Source organism: Lynx rufus, unplaced genomic scaffold (assembly GCF_022079265.1).
Source record: "Lynx rufus isolate CCGP_SWC_20201006 ecotype Redwood Valley unplaced genomic scaffold, mLynRuf1.p SCAF_13, whole genome shotgun sequence".
Classification (NCBI taxonomy): domain Eukaryota; kingdom Metazoa; phylum Chordata; class Mammalia; order Carnivora; family Felidae; genus Lynx; species Lynx rufus.
The window spans coordinates 42,483,173-42,497,961 of record NW_025814827.1 but is presented as its reverse complement, the minus strand read 5'-3'; the positions used below and the strand labels follow the sequence as shown (position 1 = coordinate 42,497,961).

Here is a 14,789-nt window from a genome sequence, read left to right as displayed (position 1 = left end):
GTAACACCTTGAGGGAAGTGTTTCTGCTTCTATAGCTTGCAGTGCTAACTTAGTATTTATCATTCAGCCTTGCCTACTTCAGGACCATGTTTCATATAGAAAGCAGTGAGAATCATTTTACTCAGGTATAGATTGACACATGGAAATTGGTAGCATGACCAGTGCCAAATTAATCAATCCAAAGTAAGTAAAAGGGGTGGGCTGTGTTATGCAATAAGGTCTGACTGTTTTGGAGTCTGTGGGGTCTAAGCTCAGCTTTTTAGCAAGAACTGAGATTCAGACACCAGCAGCCTAGAGACTCCTAAGGCTCATTAGGCTGAGCAATGGCATAAGAACCATAAAAGCCTCAGACACATCCAGAGCCCTGGGGACAAGAGGTCTTTCCAATTGTACAGCCAGGCCTCAACTAGAGCGTGACTTATAAGAAAGCAGTTAGGGCACAGACTTGGGCAACTGTGATGATCATCTGAGAATTTATAATTTTGCTGGTCTGAAAGTATGAAGAGATTGGTGGGAGGAATAGCAGGGTAACACATTCCTTCCTCAAACCCACATAGCTCCTGACATGTAATCATGTAAGTTTCTAAAATGTGTTTTTTTAAAGCTCCACTCACCCCATTTGCTCTTCTTTCTATCTCTGAAACCATATTTATACCTCTCTGACATTCATTGTTTTTAAATTTAAGAAATCATTTGAGTTTGTTCTAGGTTTATACCCTTAGATGCATTCACAGAGCAATGAAATTCTCATAGCATCAGAGAATTCTAGGACTGGTGATGTCTTGGAAGGTAAAAACAAGGTTTGGATAAAATAGGATCAGCTTAATATAACAAAAGCACTGGACCCATGGCAGTATTGTTTTAGGATTACCTAATTCTACAGTAGTTCCTCTTAGATTCTATTTTCCATTTATTTATTTCAGTTGCTTTTTGCTAAATTCTTAATTTCTCCCAAATGAAATTTAAGATGCAATATTTCAAACAAAGATTAGAGCAGAAAGATTAGAGCAGAAAGATTATACCTTCCTTCTCAGTTGGAGATACCATCATAGGTATCATCTTCAATGAATGGTGTACATTTCCTGGTGTTACAGGAGAAATTAGAAAATACATCAGATGCCCCCAAAAGAAGTTCACATAGCATTTAAGCCTCAACTGATGAATCTCTTTCTGTCATTGTTGTGGTCAAATTTCTTCTTCTGAGAATACTTTTAGCTCAACACAGGCAAAAATAGACAAAATAGCAACATACATTGTTCGAAAAAACCACAACCACTCCCACAAGGAAAATTTTATTCCTTTTTTAAAGTATTTTCTGTGTAGAATTCTCTAGTTCCTTGCGTAGAAAAACTAGAGTAGTTGCTTAACTGTCCACAAATAGCCCTTGATTGTTTAAAGAGTTTGGTTTTGTTCTCTTTCCTCCGTGCTGCTTTGGGTACTTCCATAAAGGCTTTCACTTCTCATTAAGCATTCTCCTCAATTCCTTTGTCTCTTTTTGCCAACTTAAAAACATTTTTATTGACTTTCACGAATTCTTATTCTTTGAATGTGAAGCATGAAAATACTTGATAGGGTGAATGTTGCTTCCCAGATCCCAGCAGGGGGTCAGCCTAGGAAAATGTTGTGGTGGAAGGTATTTTTAGGTGATGGACAGTCCCTCATGCTTAGAGATAGTGCTGGTTTTGTCCTTCACAGAATACTCACAGGCTGGATTTCTTACTGTGAGCAGAGACTTCAGAAATACAGAAACTGGAAATATTTCTTCCAAACATGGCAGTTAATACCGCAAATGAACTTTCTATATTGGCTGGCATTGTGTTTTCATATTATCTGAAGGCAGAAAATTTCTTCAGCTAGTAAGAAATTTAAGAATAACCAGAATCTAGCCCATACCTCAATTAAAACTCAAATATAGAGTTGTCTGTATTTGTCTCATGAAATGTAATGATTTCAACATCACTATTAGTGAAGTCCTATTATGCTAATGTCCTAGGGATGATCTGAAAATATTTATTGTATTGAAGTCCCTGAATATTAAATATTACTTTAAAAAGTTAGATCATAGACTAAGACTTAACAATGTTTTGGAGTAATTAGGTTTTAACATTTTTTACATACGCTTAATCTACCCTTCTGATTGGTTTAATTTTGTCTGTTTTAGTACAAGCTTATCTTTATATCTGTCCTATGGAAATAATAAGTGTGTAATACAAGTGACTACCCTTTGCATATTGTTTTCACATTAGGAAATAATCACATTATTACTCAGCCATAAATTATAAGAATGCTTTGGATTCTGCTTTTCCACTTGTTTTTAATTCCTTGTTTTCAGAAACCTCTTTTGAATTTTTAAAAAATAATTTTGGTTGTTCTTTCTCAGGCTCTTTCTAGTTTTCCAAAGATGAGGTTTGAAATTAGATGCAGAATTTCAATGAAAACTTGACCTCATCTAATTAAATATTTTAGATAATTGGAAAGAACACCAGATTGCCATTTCCATATGGAAATTCACAATCTTTGGTATATCCAAAGAGGATTGGGAAACTTCCATTCTATTAGAGTTCAAGTAGGGCTGTACATATGACAGAAAATGGTTTCCTGTCTTTTTTGCTTTGTTTTGTTTTCCAAAATGAATCTACAGAGTGAGATTGTTTCCTCCATTATTTATCAGATTGTAGAATTAGATGCACCTGGGCACCTGATATAGGCAGGTGAAGAGGATGGTCACATATGTGGTATGATCAAGACATCCAAAAGTTCCTTTGGCCCCAAATCTCTCTCTCACTTGCTTATCTTGAAACAATGTGTAAAGCAAAATTTCTTGGTATTAAGAATTCTTATTTTTGGATTATCTGAATAATTATCAGATAACTTTAACTGACTTATTTGAGAGAACCAAGTACAACATGGAATGCATAACTGAGACTGAAGACAGAAAAATACAAATTTTGTCTCAATATTTTACCAAGAGCTAGTTCTAGATTGAAAATCTAATCTAGACAGAGAAACATCTGCTAATTCTTAACCACTTCAATGGAAAGAATGTACCAATGTTCCCTGATTTTTTTATTTGTAATCTGAGATATTCTCACCCAATATTGCAAGTGAATGTAAATGTAGAGAAGGAGAAAATGGATAAAACAATATCTTAGTGTAAACTTTATTTCTTTTAAGTGTACCTATGGTTGTTGCAAAGACCAAAAGCAGCATAATTCTGACTTCCCTCATTATCCTTTCCTATGAAATGGGTCATAATGAGCCTCTTTTGTACCTGTCTCAATGATAACGATCATTGCCCTTGGTCTCTGCTTTTGGTGATTAGTGTGTTCTAGCCACTATCCTACTCATCTTAAGTTAGATGATTCCTTAAACTTTAAAGACAAAGATTTAATTTCCTGTTACCCAGTTTCTACAAATTTTCCAACCTCCATCACCTATGATAATAAATAAAAACAAAGAACATGAGCTTCTTTTCAATCCTTCCTAAATAATTTGTTTCTTAACATGTGCATTTATAATAGTTACTAACTTTGTACAGTATAGTAATTTATAGTACAAAGCATTATTCCTTCATGTTTTTATTTTATTTTATTTTATTTTATTTTATTTTATTTTTTATTTTATTTTATTTTATTTTTTTATATATGAAATTTATTGACAAATTGGTTTCCATACAACACCCAGTGCTCATCCCAAAAGGTGCCCTCCTCAATACCCGTCACCCACCCTCCCCTCCCTCCCACCCCCCATCAACCCTCAGTTTGTTCTCAGTTTTTAACAGTCTCTTAAAAGCATTATTCCTTCAATTTGATAAATTATTACACAGTAAGCATTGTGGTGTAAGTATAGAGATTAATAAGAAATACTCCCCCCCTTTAGGGAGTTAAGTAATTTTTTATTTAAGTGCATTTTATTCATAGATTATATTTGATTCTCAAAACAACCTTGGAAGATATTATTATGCCTATATTAGATTGAATAAACAAAGAATGAAACTTGGGTTTGATACCTTGCCTGAGGTCACTGAATTGGTGAGTGGTTGAGTTGGGCATTGGATCTAGACTTCATTCCAGAACTCTTGCCATTAAAGGCTATAGTTTTGTATCTTACAAAAATGGAATGATTTTCACGTTCTCATCACCTCATGCCCAGGTAATTTTCTCCCTCCCTAGTTTGTTGTAAATGTAACTTAAAAGCATTATAGGAATGAAGGGTTGGAACGAATGCAATGTTCTATTTATACAGGAATATATTTCTTGTTCTATTTATACAGGAATATATATTTCCTACCTCACAGAAATTGCTTAAGATTTTTCATGTTGGGGTCGCCTGGGTGGCTCAGTTGGTTAAGCGTCCAACTGTGGCTTGGGTCATGATCTCACTGTGCATGAGTTTGAGCCCCGCATTGGGCTTTGGGCTCTGTGCTGAGCTCAGAGCCTGGAACCTACTTTGGATTCTGTGTCTCCTTCTCTCACTTTGTGTCTCCCACACTCATGCTGTGTCTTTCAAGAATGAATAAATGTTAAAAAAATTTTTTTAAAAAGGTTTTTCATCTTGGAATATGATTCCATAAACACCAGACCCCAAATCTTATATATATATATATATATATAATAAATTTTTGTCTAAGTTAAATCTTTCTTCTTCCAATTTAATTCTTCTTTCTCTAGGTCACTTGGTATTCTTGACTTGATGAAAAAAAGAAATGATTCTAAAGTGACAGAATTTGTTCTTCTGGGCCTATCATCCTCTTGGGAGCTACAGCTATTTCTCTTCTTAATATTTTTGTTTTTTTACATGACTGTTGTTTTGGGAAACCTCTTGATAATTGTAACAGTGCGAGCTGATGCTCACCTGCTCCAATCTCCTATGTACTATTTTTTGGGCCATCTGTCCTTCATTGACCTATGCTTGAGCTGTGTTACCGTGCCCAAGATGTTAGGAGATTTCCTACAGCAAGACAAGATCATCTCTTTTTCAGGATGCTTGGCCCAGATCTACTTCCTGCACTTTCTGGGAGCCAGTGAGATGTTTCTGCTGACAGTCATGGCCTATGATAGGTATGTTGCCATATGTAATCCTTTGCACTACTTGACAGTCATGAATCGTCAGCTATGCTTTCAGTTGGTTTTTGCCTGTTGGTGTGGGGGTTTCATCCATTCTATCACACAGGTCACACTGGTCATACAGCTGCCCTTCTGTGGTCCCACTGAACTGGACAACTTCTACTGTGATGTCCCACAGGTCATCAAGCTAGCGTGCACGGACACATATGTAGTAGAGGTGCTGATGGTCTCAAACAGTGGTCTGTTATCCCTCGTCTGCTTTTTGGTCTTGCTATTCTCTTATGCCATCATCCTCATCACTGTGAGAACTCGCTTCCGTCAGGGCCACAGCAAAGCACTCTCTACCTGTGCCTCCCACCTAACAGTGGTCAGCCTGATCTTTGTGCCATGTGTATTCATCTACCTGAGGCCTTTCTGCAGCTTCTCCGTGGATAAGGTATTCTCTGTCTTTTACACAGTGATCACACCTATGTTGAATCCTCTCATCTACACACTCAGAAATGCTGAAATGAAGACAGTCATGAAGAAGCTGAGAAAAAAGCATGTGGCATCCTTCTGCCATATTAAAGGATGAACAGGAAGATGTGATTTATAAAACATAACTTTCTTGGGACATTCTTGACTCATCCTGTACATGAGTACATGCATGAAACCAATTTGATGACTTTGGTATAAAATCCAGCATAAACATTATAATTGCTGTTGATTGCTGTTGAGGCATAGTGACTTTGTCAGACATTAAATATTAAATAGGGAAGTCAGGAATGTGTAATGGCCCAGGAATTGAGTACTAGGCTCAAGAGGACACCTTGAAAGTCCAACTCTTCTATCCTTTTGTCTATAACTAGTCTTTATTTAAGTCATTTCACTTTGATTTTTTATTTTATTTTTTAAACAATCCTTTTTTAAGTTTATGTATTTATTTATTTTGAGAGAGAGAAAGTGAGTGTGAGCAAGGGAGGGGCATATAGAGAGGGGGAGAGAGAGAGAATCTCAAGCAAGCTCTGCCCTGTCAGCACAGAACCTGATGCAAGGCTCAAACTCAGGAGCTGTGAGATCATGACCTGAGCTGAAATCAAGTTGGACACTTAACCCACTGAGCCAACCAGGGGCCCCTCATTTTACTTTTAAATTCTCTTTAGATGAAAGAAGGTATCCCATCTCCTTTTTTTTTTGTCCTGGTCCTCTGGCTGTAACAACTCCTAGTGTTAGGAAGTTCCTTCTGATATATCATCAGAGTCTCTTCTGAAGCAGTGTGAATCCCTTTCATCCTGTCTCTAACAAAACCTGAAACAGCACTAACCACCCCACATATTAATGTTCACCCAGGAACTATGTTTTATATTGTGCCAAATTTTAGAAATGCACTTGAATTCAACTCACATAGTGAGCAATGCTCTTAGTGAAGCTTACGTGTGAAGGGAAGGAAGTGCCAGGTGATGGAAACTCCTACTGTCCTGCTGTGGAGGCTTCTCTAGAGGAGGCATGCCATTCCTCTTGAGTTTCTCTTTGGGTGGAATCACATTGGGGCAAGTTGATAAGCTAGCTCTTCAGCTGATCATAATGTTTAAGAGCTCTGACCTGTAAGGGGAGGGGTGAAGAAATGAACTGTGGTTTAAAGTACTCAGTTATTACCTCTAAGTCTCAAAATTACTTTGTGGGGTAGGTAATATTATTCAACTTCAATTTTACAAACAAACAGATTTATTAAATGACTTTCATAAGATCACTCAGAAAAAATATGATCAAGTAAGAAAGTAGGAATTTTAGATAATTAAGATTAAGCTAATATTTTTCTTTCCAGAAAGTCTTTACCCTAATTAGATGGACTAATTGTATATTTTCTGTTTTACCTAGAGAGGAACTTCGGAGGTAGGAGATCACTAAAAACATGCACAAAACATTTATGTTTAAGGTTATCTATTTCTGGCATAAGGATCTTTGCAACTTTTTATGTCTATGGAAGGGTATTAATTCTATTTAAATAATACTTTAATTATGGGTTTTTAGCAATATTTTTGTATGTGCCCACTTATTTCCTGATCAGTTGCAGTAGAGAGGGTTTTTTAAATCACTTAGCTAAAAAACATAACTAAGGTAAGAATATTCGAAATTCCACCTAATATTAAGATTTACTAGGTAAATTGCAATGCCTGTGGTCATGTAAGAGCTTGGATGATTTCTTGATAGTTTGAGTGGGTTAGTATCCCTGGTACGGATCATACTCTTCTCTTTCACTCCACAACATTTCTACAGAGGTCCTTTGCCTGTAGTGAACATCTAGAAGAGCAGACAGGAGGATATTGTTAGCTACAGAGTAGTGTGTGAGTTGACAAGAAGATTTAAGTGGTGTTGTGGGTTAGCCAGACACATTGCAGGGACATGAAGTTCCAGGCTTTCTTTTCATATCAGCTGGACACAACCTCCCTTTTTCTAATGTCCCTCTTTCCTAGCAAAATTTAGAGTCTTGGGAAATCATTTCAAATGTACTGTTCATATCTGGGATTGGTAGCATTATATTCAGAAAAGCAAGACTTGTGTGTGTTTCCTTTTGCATTATTAATCCTCCAATAGTTGCTTAATCCATTATCTATATTAAAATTCTCTTTATTAATAAGTTGATAACATTTCTATTTTTCAGACTGTACAAAATTGCTATCATCTCCAGAGTTCTCTTCTTAAATGCCTTGAGCCTACTTCCAGGGCCTGGCTGAGCCTCTTCTTTGGGTCTATCCCCCTGAGGACAGACCATATCACTGGCATGGGAACCTTTAGGTTGAGGGCACTGTGTGTAAAGTAGGGGACAGAGCCTGGAAATCTGGGCTGTAGAGTCCATATTCATACATGAGAGACCTCTTGTGTTGGGCTTTAGAGCCAGAAGAAGAGGTGGGCTGGGGACTAAGGGCCAAAGCTTGCTCTTTCCACACTACCATTCTGGTATACAAATTCAAGGAGTCTGAAGATTTTGTAGCAAATATGAGAGTATGAGAATATTGTTCTCTGAGTATAAAAATTTAAGTTTATTTAAATTTTGTTACCTTGATTTAAAGCTGTTAGCCATATGTTATTTGGGCTGCATTTGTATTCTTGCTCTGGGTCCCATGGATATTTGGGGTAGGTCTGCCCCCTATTTCCAGATCATGTGGTCTTTGAGGGGGTACTGAAATAACTGAAAGGAGACAAAGACAAGCCTGGTTTATCATATCATGAGAGGATTATTGACTTAATATTTCCAGAACACATGGAAAGTAAGATTTCACATTTATAAACTAGCTCCAAAGTACACATTGTGAATGGGCCAATGTGGTAAGAAAATCCTCCTTCCAGGGTGCCTGGGTGGCTTAGTCAGTTAAGCATCTGCCTTTGGCTCAGGTCATGATGTCACAGTTCGTGAGTTCGAGACCTGCATCAGGATCTATGTGGACAGCTCAGAGCCTGGAGCCTGCTTTGGATTCTGTCTCCCTCTCTCTCTGTCCCTTCCCCACTTGTGCTCTGTCTCTGTCTCTCTCTCTCTTTCAAAAATAAGCATTAAAAACAAATAAAAAAATAAAAACAATTTAAAAAAAAGAAGACAAAATCCCACTTCCCTTTGTCAAATTTCTCCCTTTAAGGGCCCTAGAAACTACAAAGTATTATTGGAGAGAAGTCAGCATTCCACCACAATGTATTCTTTCTTTCTTTCTTTCTTTCTTTCTTTCTTTCTTTCTTTCTTTCTTTCTCTCTCTCTCTTTCTTCCTCCCTCCCTCTCTTTCTTTTTCTTTCTTCTTTCTTTCTCTTTCTTTCTTTCATTCTCTCTCTCTCTCTCTCTTTCTTTCAATGTTTATTTTTGAGGGAGGGAGATGGAGAGAGAAAAAAAAGAGAGAGTGAGAGAATGAGTGGCAGTGGAGCTGAGAGAGAGGGGAACAGAGGATCTGAAGAGCTCTGCACTGACAGCAGAGAGCTAGATGCAGGGTTTGAACTCAGACACTGTGAGATCATGACCTGAGCTGGTCAGACACAAATGGCTGAGCCACCCCAGTGCCACACATTTACTTTTCATTTATAGAAAATATTTCCTGGGAGATATTCCTCTGATAAACAACTCTTGGTGATTTTTTTGATCTTTTAATATTCATTCACTCATTATTAATTCATTAATTCATTATTAATCTATTATCCATTTATTATTTTAACAACTATTTCCAGAGTGCCTCTTGTGTGCCTGGAAATGCGGTAGACATCTTGCCGTTTGGGTGTTCCACCAAACATCAACAGACTGCCCAAATATCTAATTATGAAGTCTCTCAGTAAACACCAGAGGAATGTGAAGAGCATTCTAAGACAGTATGTAAGTCCAGATAATTGGGGAGAATAGAGCACAGAGGAGAGAGTAAGTCAGAAGTGTGGACCCTGTTGTGAGACAGCTTCATCATGCCCAGCACAAGGAACTTAATCTCTCAATGCTCCTTTGAGTACACAGTGAGGACAATAATAGTGTACAGAGCATAAGGTTCTCAGGAAAGCTACACAAAATAATACTTGTAAAGCCCTAACAAGCATTTCTGCATAAGACAGAACTCAGTAAGTATTGACTGCTTATGTTACCAGTACTATTATATTTTATGTTAAAAGGGAAATAGAGGCTGAAAGAACACTGTACAATTGTTTGATCCTGAAGAATCACAGGACAGAAAGATGAATTAAGAGTTTTTGACTCCAGATCCATGCCATATGATAGTAAAATCCCTGGTAACTCCCCCATTGACATTGAAACCAACCTTGACACGAAATGTCATATTGGGCAATATGTGCACTCTCAAAATTATGTTAAAAAATCACATTTTAAGTGTTTTGGAAATGTTCTGGTTAATTAAATGTATAGAAAAGTTACAAAGATAGTACAGAGTTTCTGTACAGCTTGCACCATTTCTCTTATTGTTAACATCTTACATGATATGGCATATTTGTCAGAACTAATGAGCCAAAGCTGATACATACTATTAGCTAAACTCCTTATTTTATTTATATTTGTTTTATTAGATTATATTTCAGTAGTTTTTCCTTAATGAATAGGCTTATCTAAGTTATCCATTTTTTATTTATTGTATTTTTAGTTATTATTATCTTTATGCTTATTATGTTTCCAAGATGCTTTTTGTAATTATCCCATAAACAAAGCACCTGGTGAGATTCTTTTACTTAGAGAAAAATGGTGAAATCTATAATGTAAACACTCACAGTACAGTCTGCTTCCTCTCTTAAGTGAATAAGTCTTTCCTGTCCCTATCAATCTTGTCCTCTTTTTTTCTTCAGATATATAGTTTCTTATCTGAAAGTTGTATCTTGTCCTAGACTCTGGTACAAATATTATCATGGAATCTGTAGGGACATAGAGTATACGTGGGGATAAGAAAATCTAGGGTAATGCCTAGGAGTCCCCACATTATTCACTGGGCTACAGTACCACTCTAAACCTTGGGCTCAGGTCTACTGACTACGCTTGTTCTCAGACCAAGTCATGGTCCCAGTCCTCCCTTATGGTTTCAGTCCTGTCGCGTTGCTTGAGCCTGTAAACTACTTGCTGTTCTCCTCATATCTTCATGCCTCTGAAGATGTTGCTGCCTCTGCTGGAATTAGTGACCCACTTCTTGCCTTCAGTACTCAGATTAAGAGTCTTATTTTCTTGCAAGTCATCTCTGAGCCTGTCCTTGTAGAGTTTCATTTATTGGTCCTCATATGAATTCTCATAGCTTGGTGTGCTTATCTCTCATCAGCATAACACACACCATAGTTATTGTACTTTTGTTCCCTCACTCATTGGGCTGCCCCATTATTCAGTGGTTGTTGTATCTGGAGTGTCTGGCATGGTGCCCAGTGCTAATAAATTCTTGATAAGGTTATTTTTTTTTCCAAATTGAGATATAATTGACCTATAACATTTTGTGATTTTAACATGTAAAATATGTTAGTTTGATGTTTATATATTGCAACATGGTTACTACTATAACTTTGGCCAACTCTTCTATCACATCATGTTATTATTATTTCTTTTCTGTGGGAAGAACATTTCAGATCTAATCTCTTAGCAGTTTTGAAGTAATTATTGACTACACTTGGTATGTTGTGCATTAGATCTCTAGAACTTATTGATCTTCTAGTTGTAAGCTTGTTCCCCTTCACAACATCTCCCCAATTCTCCCACCCCCACCCTTGGTAACTACCATTCTACTCTCTGTTTCTACAAGTTTGGCTTTTTTAGACTCCACATATAAATGAAATCATACAACACTTGTCTTTCTTTGTCTGGCTAAATGTGTTTTTAAAGAAAGGAATGAAGGAAATGAAATAAAAGAAGGAACTTAGGCAGGAAGAAAGGGAGGGAGGAAGAAAGGAAAGAAAAGAAAGATAAGGAAGAAAGAGAAGCACATGACAATTTTTCATCTCAAAAAGAATTTGAGTGGGGAATCCAGTGAAAACAGTATGCTCACAGTTAGCCATTCCTTGTCTGAACAGCCCCTTTATTTATAACCCAGAGTCATGGGACAATAAACTGCTGCTGACAACAACAAAAGGCCTTTCTAGGCTGCAATGTGATCATCCTTTCTGCCTTAGAAAAGCACCCTAACTGAGGTGAATGCTATTTGAATTACTATATTTTCTCTTGTTGTGGTTGTGCCATTCAAACACACAGAACTTTAGGCATGACCTGGAAGTTCATGCTGCAATTCAATAACACATTTTATACTAGAGGGCAGAGGTGTAATCCTCAATTTTTGTCAAGCCCCCTTGACCTAAGTTCTTAGAAACTCATGCATGTAATAATAGGACTGAGGCAGTATCTTTACTGTGTCACTAAATTAAACATTTTGCTTGTGTACTTGAGCTTCAGTAGTTTTTAAAATGAATTTTTAAATGAAAACACTTTAATAGTTTTATAAACTAATATACTTGGGTTAGTGGTCCAATATAGTGATACTGAGCATCACCAAGTTTCCTTTGCCCCAGCTTTAGCTATGAGTAAATTGTGCAAAGCTGCAAAAATGGCCTGCTTATTTTTAACTAGCAATTTACCAAGTAGCCTTCAATATGGTTTTACAAGGGGTCACTTAATGGGAATTATACTTGGCACTTTCCTGCCTAATAATACTCTCTAGATGCTACCTAATCACCTGGCCAGCCATTCCCTCAGGACTCTGATGATGCATAAAGATTGCTGACAGTTTCTTTCTCCTGGCAGCCAGGAATACAGAAATAAAGTCTTACAGACCAAGATCAGAAGCCATGGCATGGCTATAAGCTCATAAAATCCTGAGAGAAAGAAGGAGAGAACAAATGAACAAACAGGACCTCTTCTCAGGCTGTAGGCATAATCGTCTTGTGAAATGCAACACACACATAAGAGAAACATCACTGTACACATTTCAGTCTTTTAGCGTGAATATCTAGATATAGATCACATTTCCATCTCAGAAAGGTTTATTGATCTAAGAAGATCTCAGGTTGTCCAAATCCATGTCGTGGGACCACACTCAAGAAGACAGCCAGAGTAAGTTTCCCATCTGTAATGATAAGTTAACAACCAGGGTGAGAGGCAAGGGCAATTTTCATTGATTCAAATCATATTCAGGGATAAAGAGAAATCATTAAATTCTTCATCCACATCTGTTATAATAATTCTTTTAAGTGATTTAGGAAATAGTTTTCTGTAGTTTAAGGTGTGTATCAATATTATTTCAGTTGGAATTTAGTTCTAGCTTTATCACTAGCAGTGTAGCCTACATAATTCAATTTCCTCTTACACTTCACTAGTTTCACTCATGGTTAGATGAGTGGAATAAAGTCAAGTAATCACTAATATTTTTTTTATCTATGTAAGTATAAGATTTTACATAAGTTATGGTTCAGTGTAAGAGGATTTGAGAAGGCCTTTTAAACATATTACTCTAAAATGAATGACTATGTCAGGTATTGGGTTTTACTTACCTTTTTTATATTCACGGCATAACAGACACAGAGAATGTGCTCAATAAATATTTATTAAGTGAAAGGACAAATAAATATTGGTGTTGCCTGAAATATAGAAGATGATATGGATGGTACCTTAAATAACCTACATGGTGTTACATTAACACATTTGCAAGTTGTTTTGAAGCCTTATTCAGATTATTATTCCTTATCTCTCAGTTCCACACATAATTAGTAAGTTTCTTTCTCAATTGTAGACAATTAGAGGGACAGGATAAATTAGGACTTTAAATTTTTCTATAGGTAAAAGTTCAAAGTATCTACAGGTAATAAAATGATGTCAAATGACCAGAGGCATGAAAACGTACATGTTTCCTGTGTACATGTCTCTATGAGGGATATTGATGTCAAGGACACTATTGCACAAAGAGCTCGCCGTGGGATGGAACTTGGTGTTAGGAAGGAGAAACAGAATATTTGATCCCTGTTCTTTGCAAATTGTTCACAGAAGAAACTAAGACTAAATCTCTTTCTCAGAGAACTTCAGGGCACTGCAGTCTTGCTATTTATTTTATTTGAAATAATTCAAGTGGGCTTATGGAGTTAAATAAATGAGCGATCTTATTTCTTTAATAGCAGAGGTACCATTATAGCTAGTGTATATTCTTTGGCATTATCTGAGCAACAAAATTTGACCTAAGAACCTTACAGACCAGTGGAAATGCTGATGAGTCCCATACAAGCCCTGGTCCACAGTGTTCAGACATTGGATACTGATGCTTCTGAATTTTTTTCACTGAAATGATTATGACTTAGTTTTACAGGTAACTTATTGTTTTAGTGTCCATTAATTAATTTGATCCTTACCATGTGTGGCATTATTCTTTCACAGGAGAGGACTCTGAAGTTAATAGAAGTAAGGAAAATGGTGTTAAGATCACATAGCCTGTAAGAGGCAGAGCTGTTGAATCAGGCTCTGTTGTTCTATCTTTAAATCCTGTTCTCTTTCTCTCAGTAAAGATAGTAGAAGGATCTTGGTCTTAGACTTGAATTACCTTAATCAGCTTCTGAGGTGATCCCGGATAAAGTTGAGATTGTCACTACTCAAGAAGAATACGGTAGCTGCCCAAACATCTTTGGTATCCTTGCTTGAACTCTTAAAGTGATTAAAAAATATGCACTATTTTCTGCTACTACTCTAAGTCAAAGAATATATTTGAGAAAGTGAGTGTCATCAGTAGGTAAGTTTTGTAAAAATGGAAAGCATGGAAATACATATAAATGGGAATTAGGAGATGAACGTAGTAAGGAATTTAGCATCTTACAATGACTCCTATCCAGGCTTTTCTCCTTCCTTCCAGTCAGCATATTCTCTGGTCACAAAGATGGGGATGATGATTATGTGTTCACTTATAGTGTGCCATGTACATAAGTGCTTTACATAAGATACACACCTAATCCTTACAGCAATTATGTGCTGTGTGCTATTTCCTTAAAAAAATTTTTTTTTAATGTTTATTTATTTTTGAAGGAAAGAGAGACAGAGCATGAGTGGGGGAAGGGCAGAGAGAGAGGGAGACACAGAATCTGAAGCAGGCTCCCGGCCTCAAGCTGTCAGCACAGAGCCTGTTGCGGGGCTCTAATTCACAAACTGTGAGATCATAACCTGAGCAGAAGTCAGAAGCTTAACCAACTGAGCCACCCAGGCGCCCCAGTGCTGTGTGATATTTTTATCTACATTTAACCCTTGAGAAAACTGAGGAAAGGGAAGTTAAGTAA

General features: G+C 36.8%; 1 protein-coding gene across 1 annotated transcript; it reads left to right on the top strand.

The window, feature by feature from the left end:
- The first annotated feature begins 4,653 nt into the window (after positions 1 to 4,653).
- LOC124508162 (olfactory receptor 4Q3) lies at positions 4,654 to 5,640 on the top strand. Its single transcript, XM_047074578.1, has one exon. It carries the CDS (start codon positions 4,693 to 4,695, stop codon positions 5,638 to 5,640), a length of 948 nt encoding a protein of 315 aa, XP_046930534.1. The 5' UTR covers positions 4,654 to 4,692.
- Positions 5,641 to 14,789: the final 9,149 nt, after the last annotated feature.

Bases quoted from the DNA above. Each gene is read 5' to 3' on its own strand.
- LOC124508162 (XM_047074578.1), top strand. From the start codon at position 4,693: ATGAAAAAAAGAAATGATTCTAAAGTGACAGAATTTGTTCTTCTGGGC.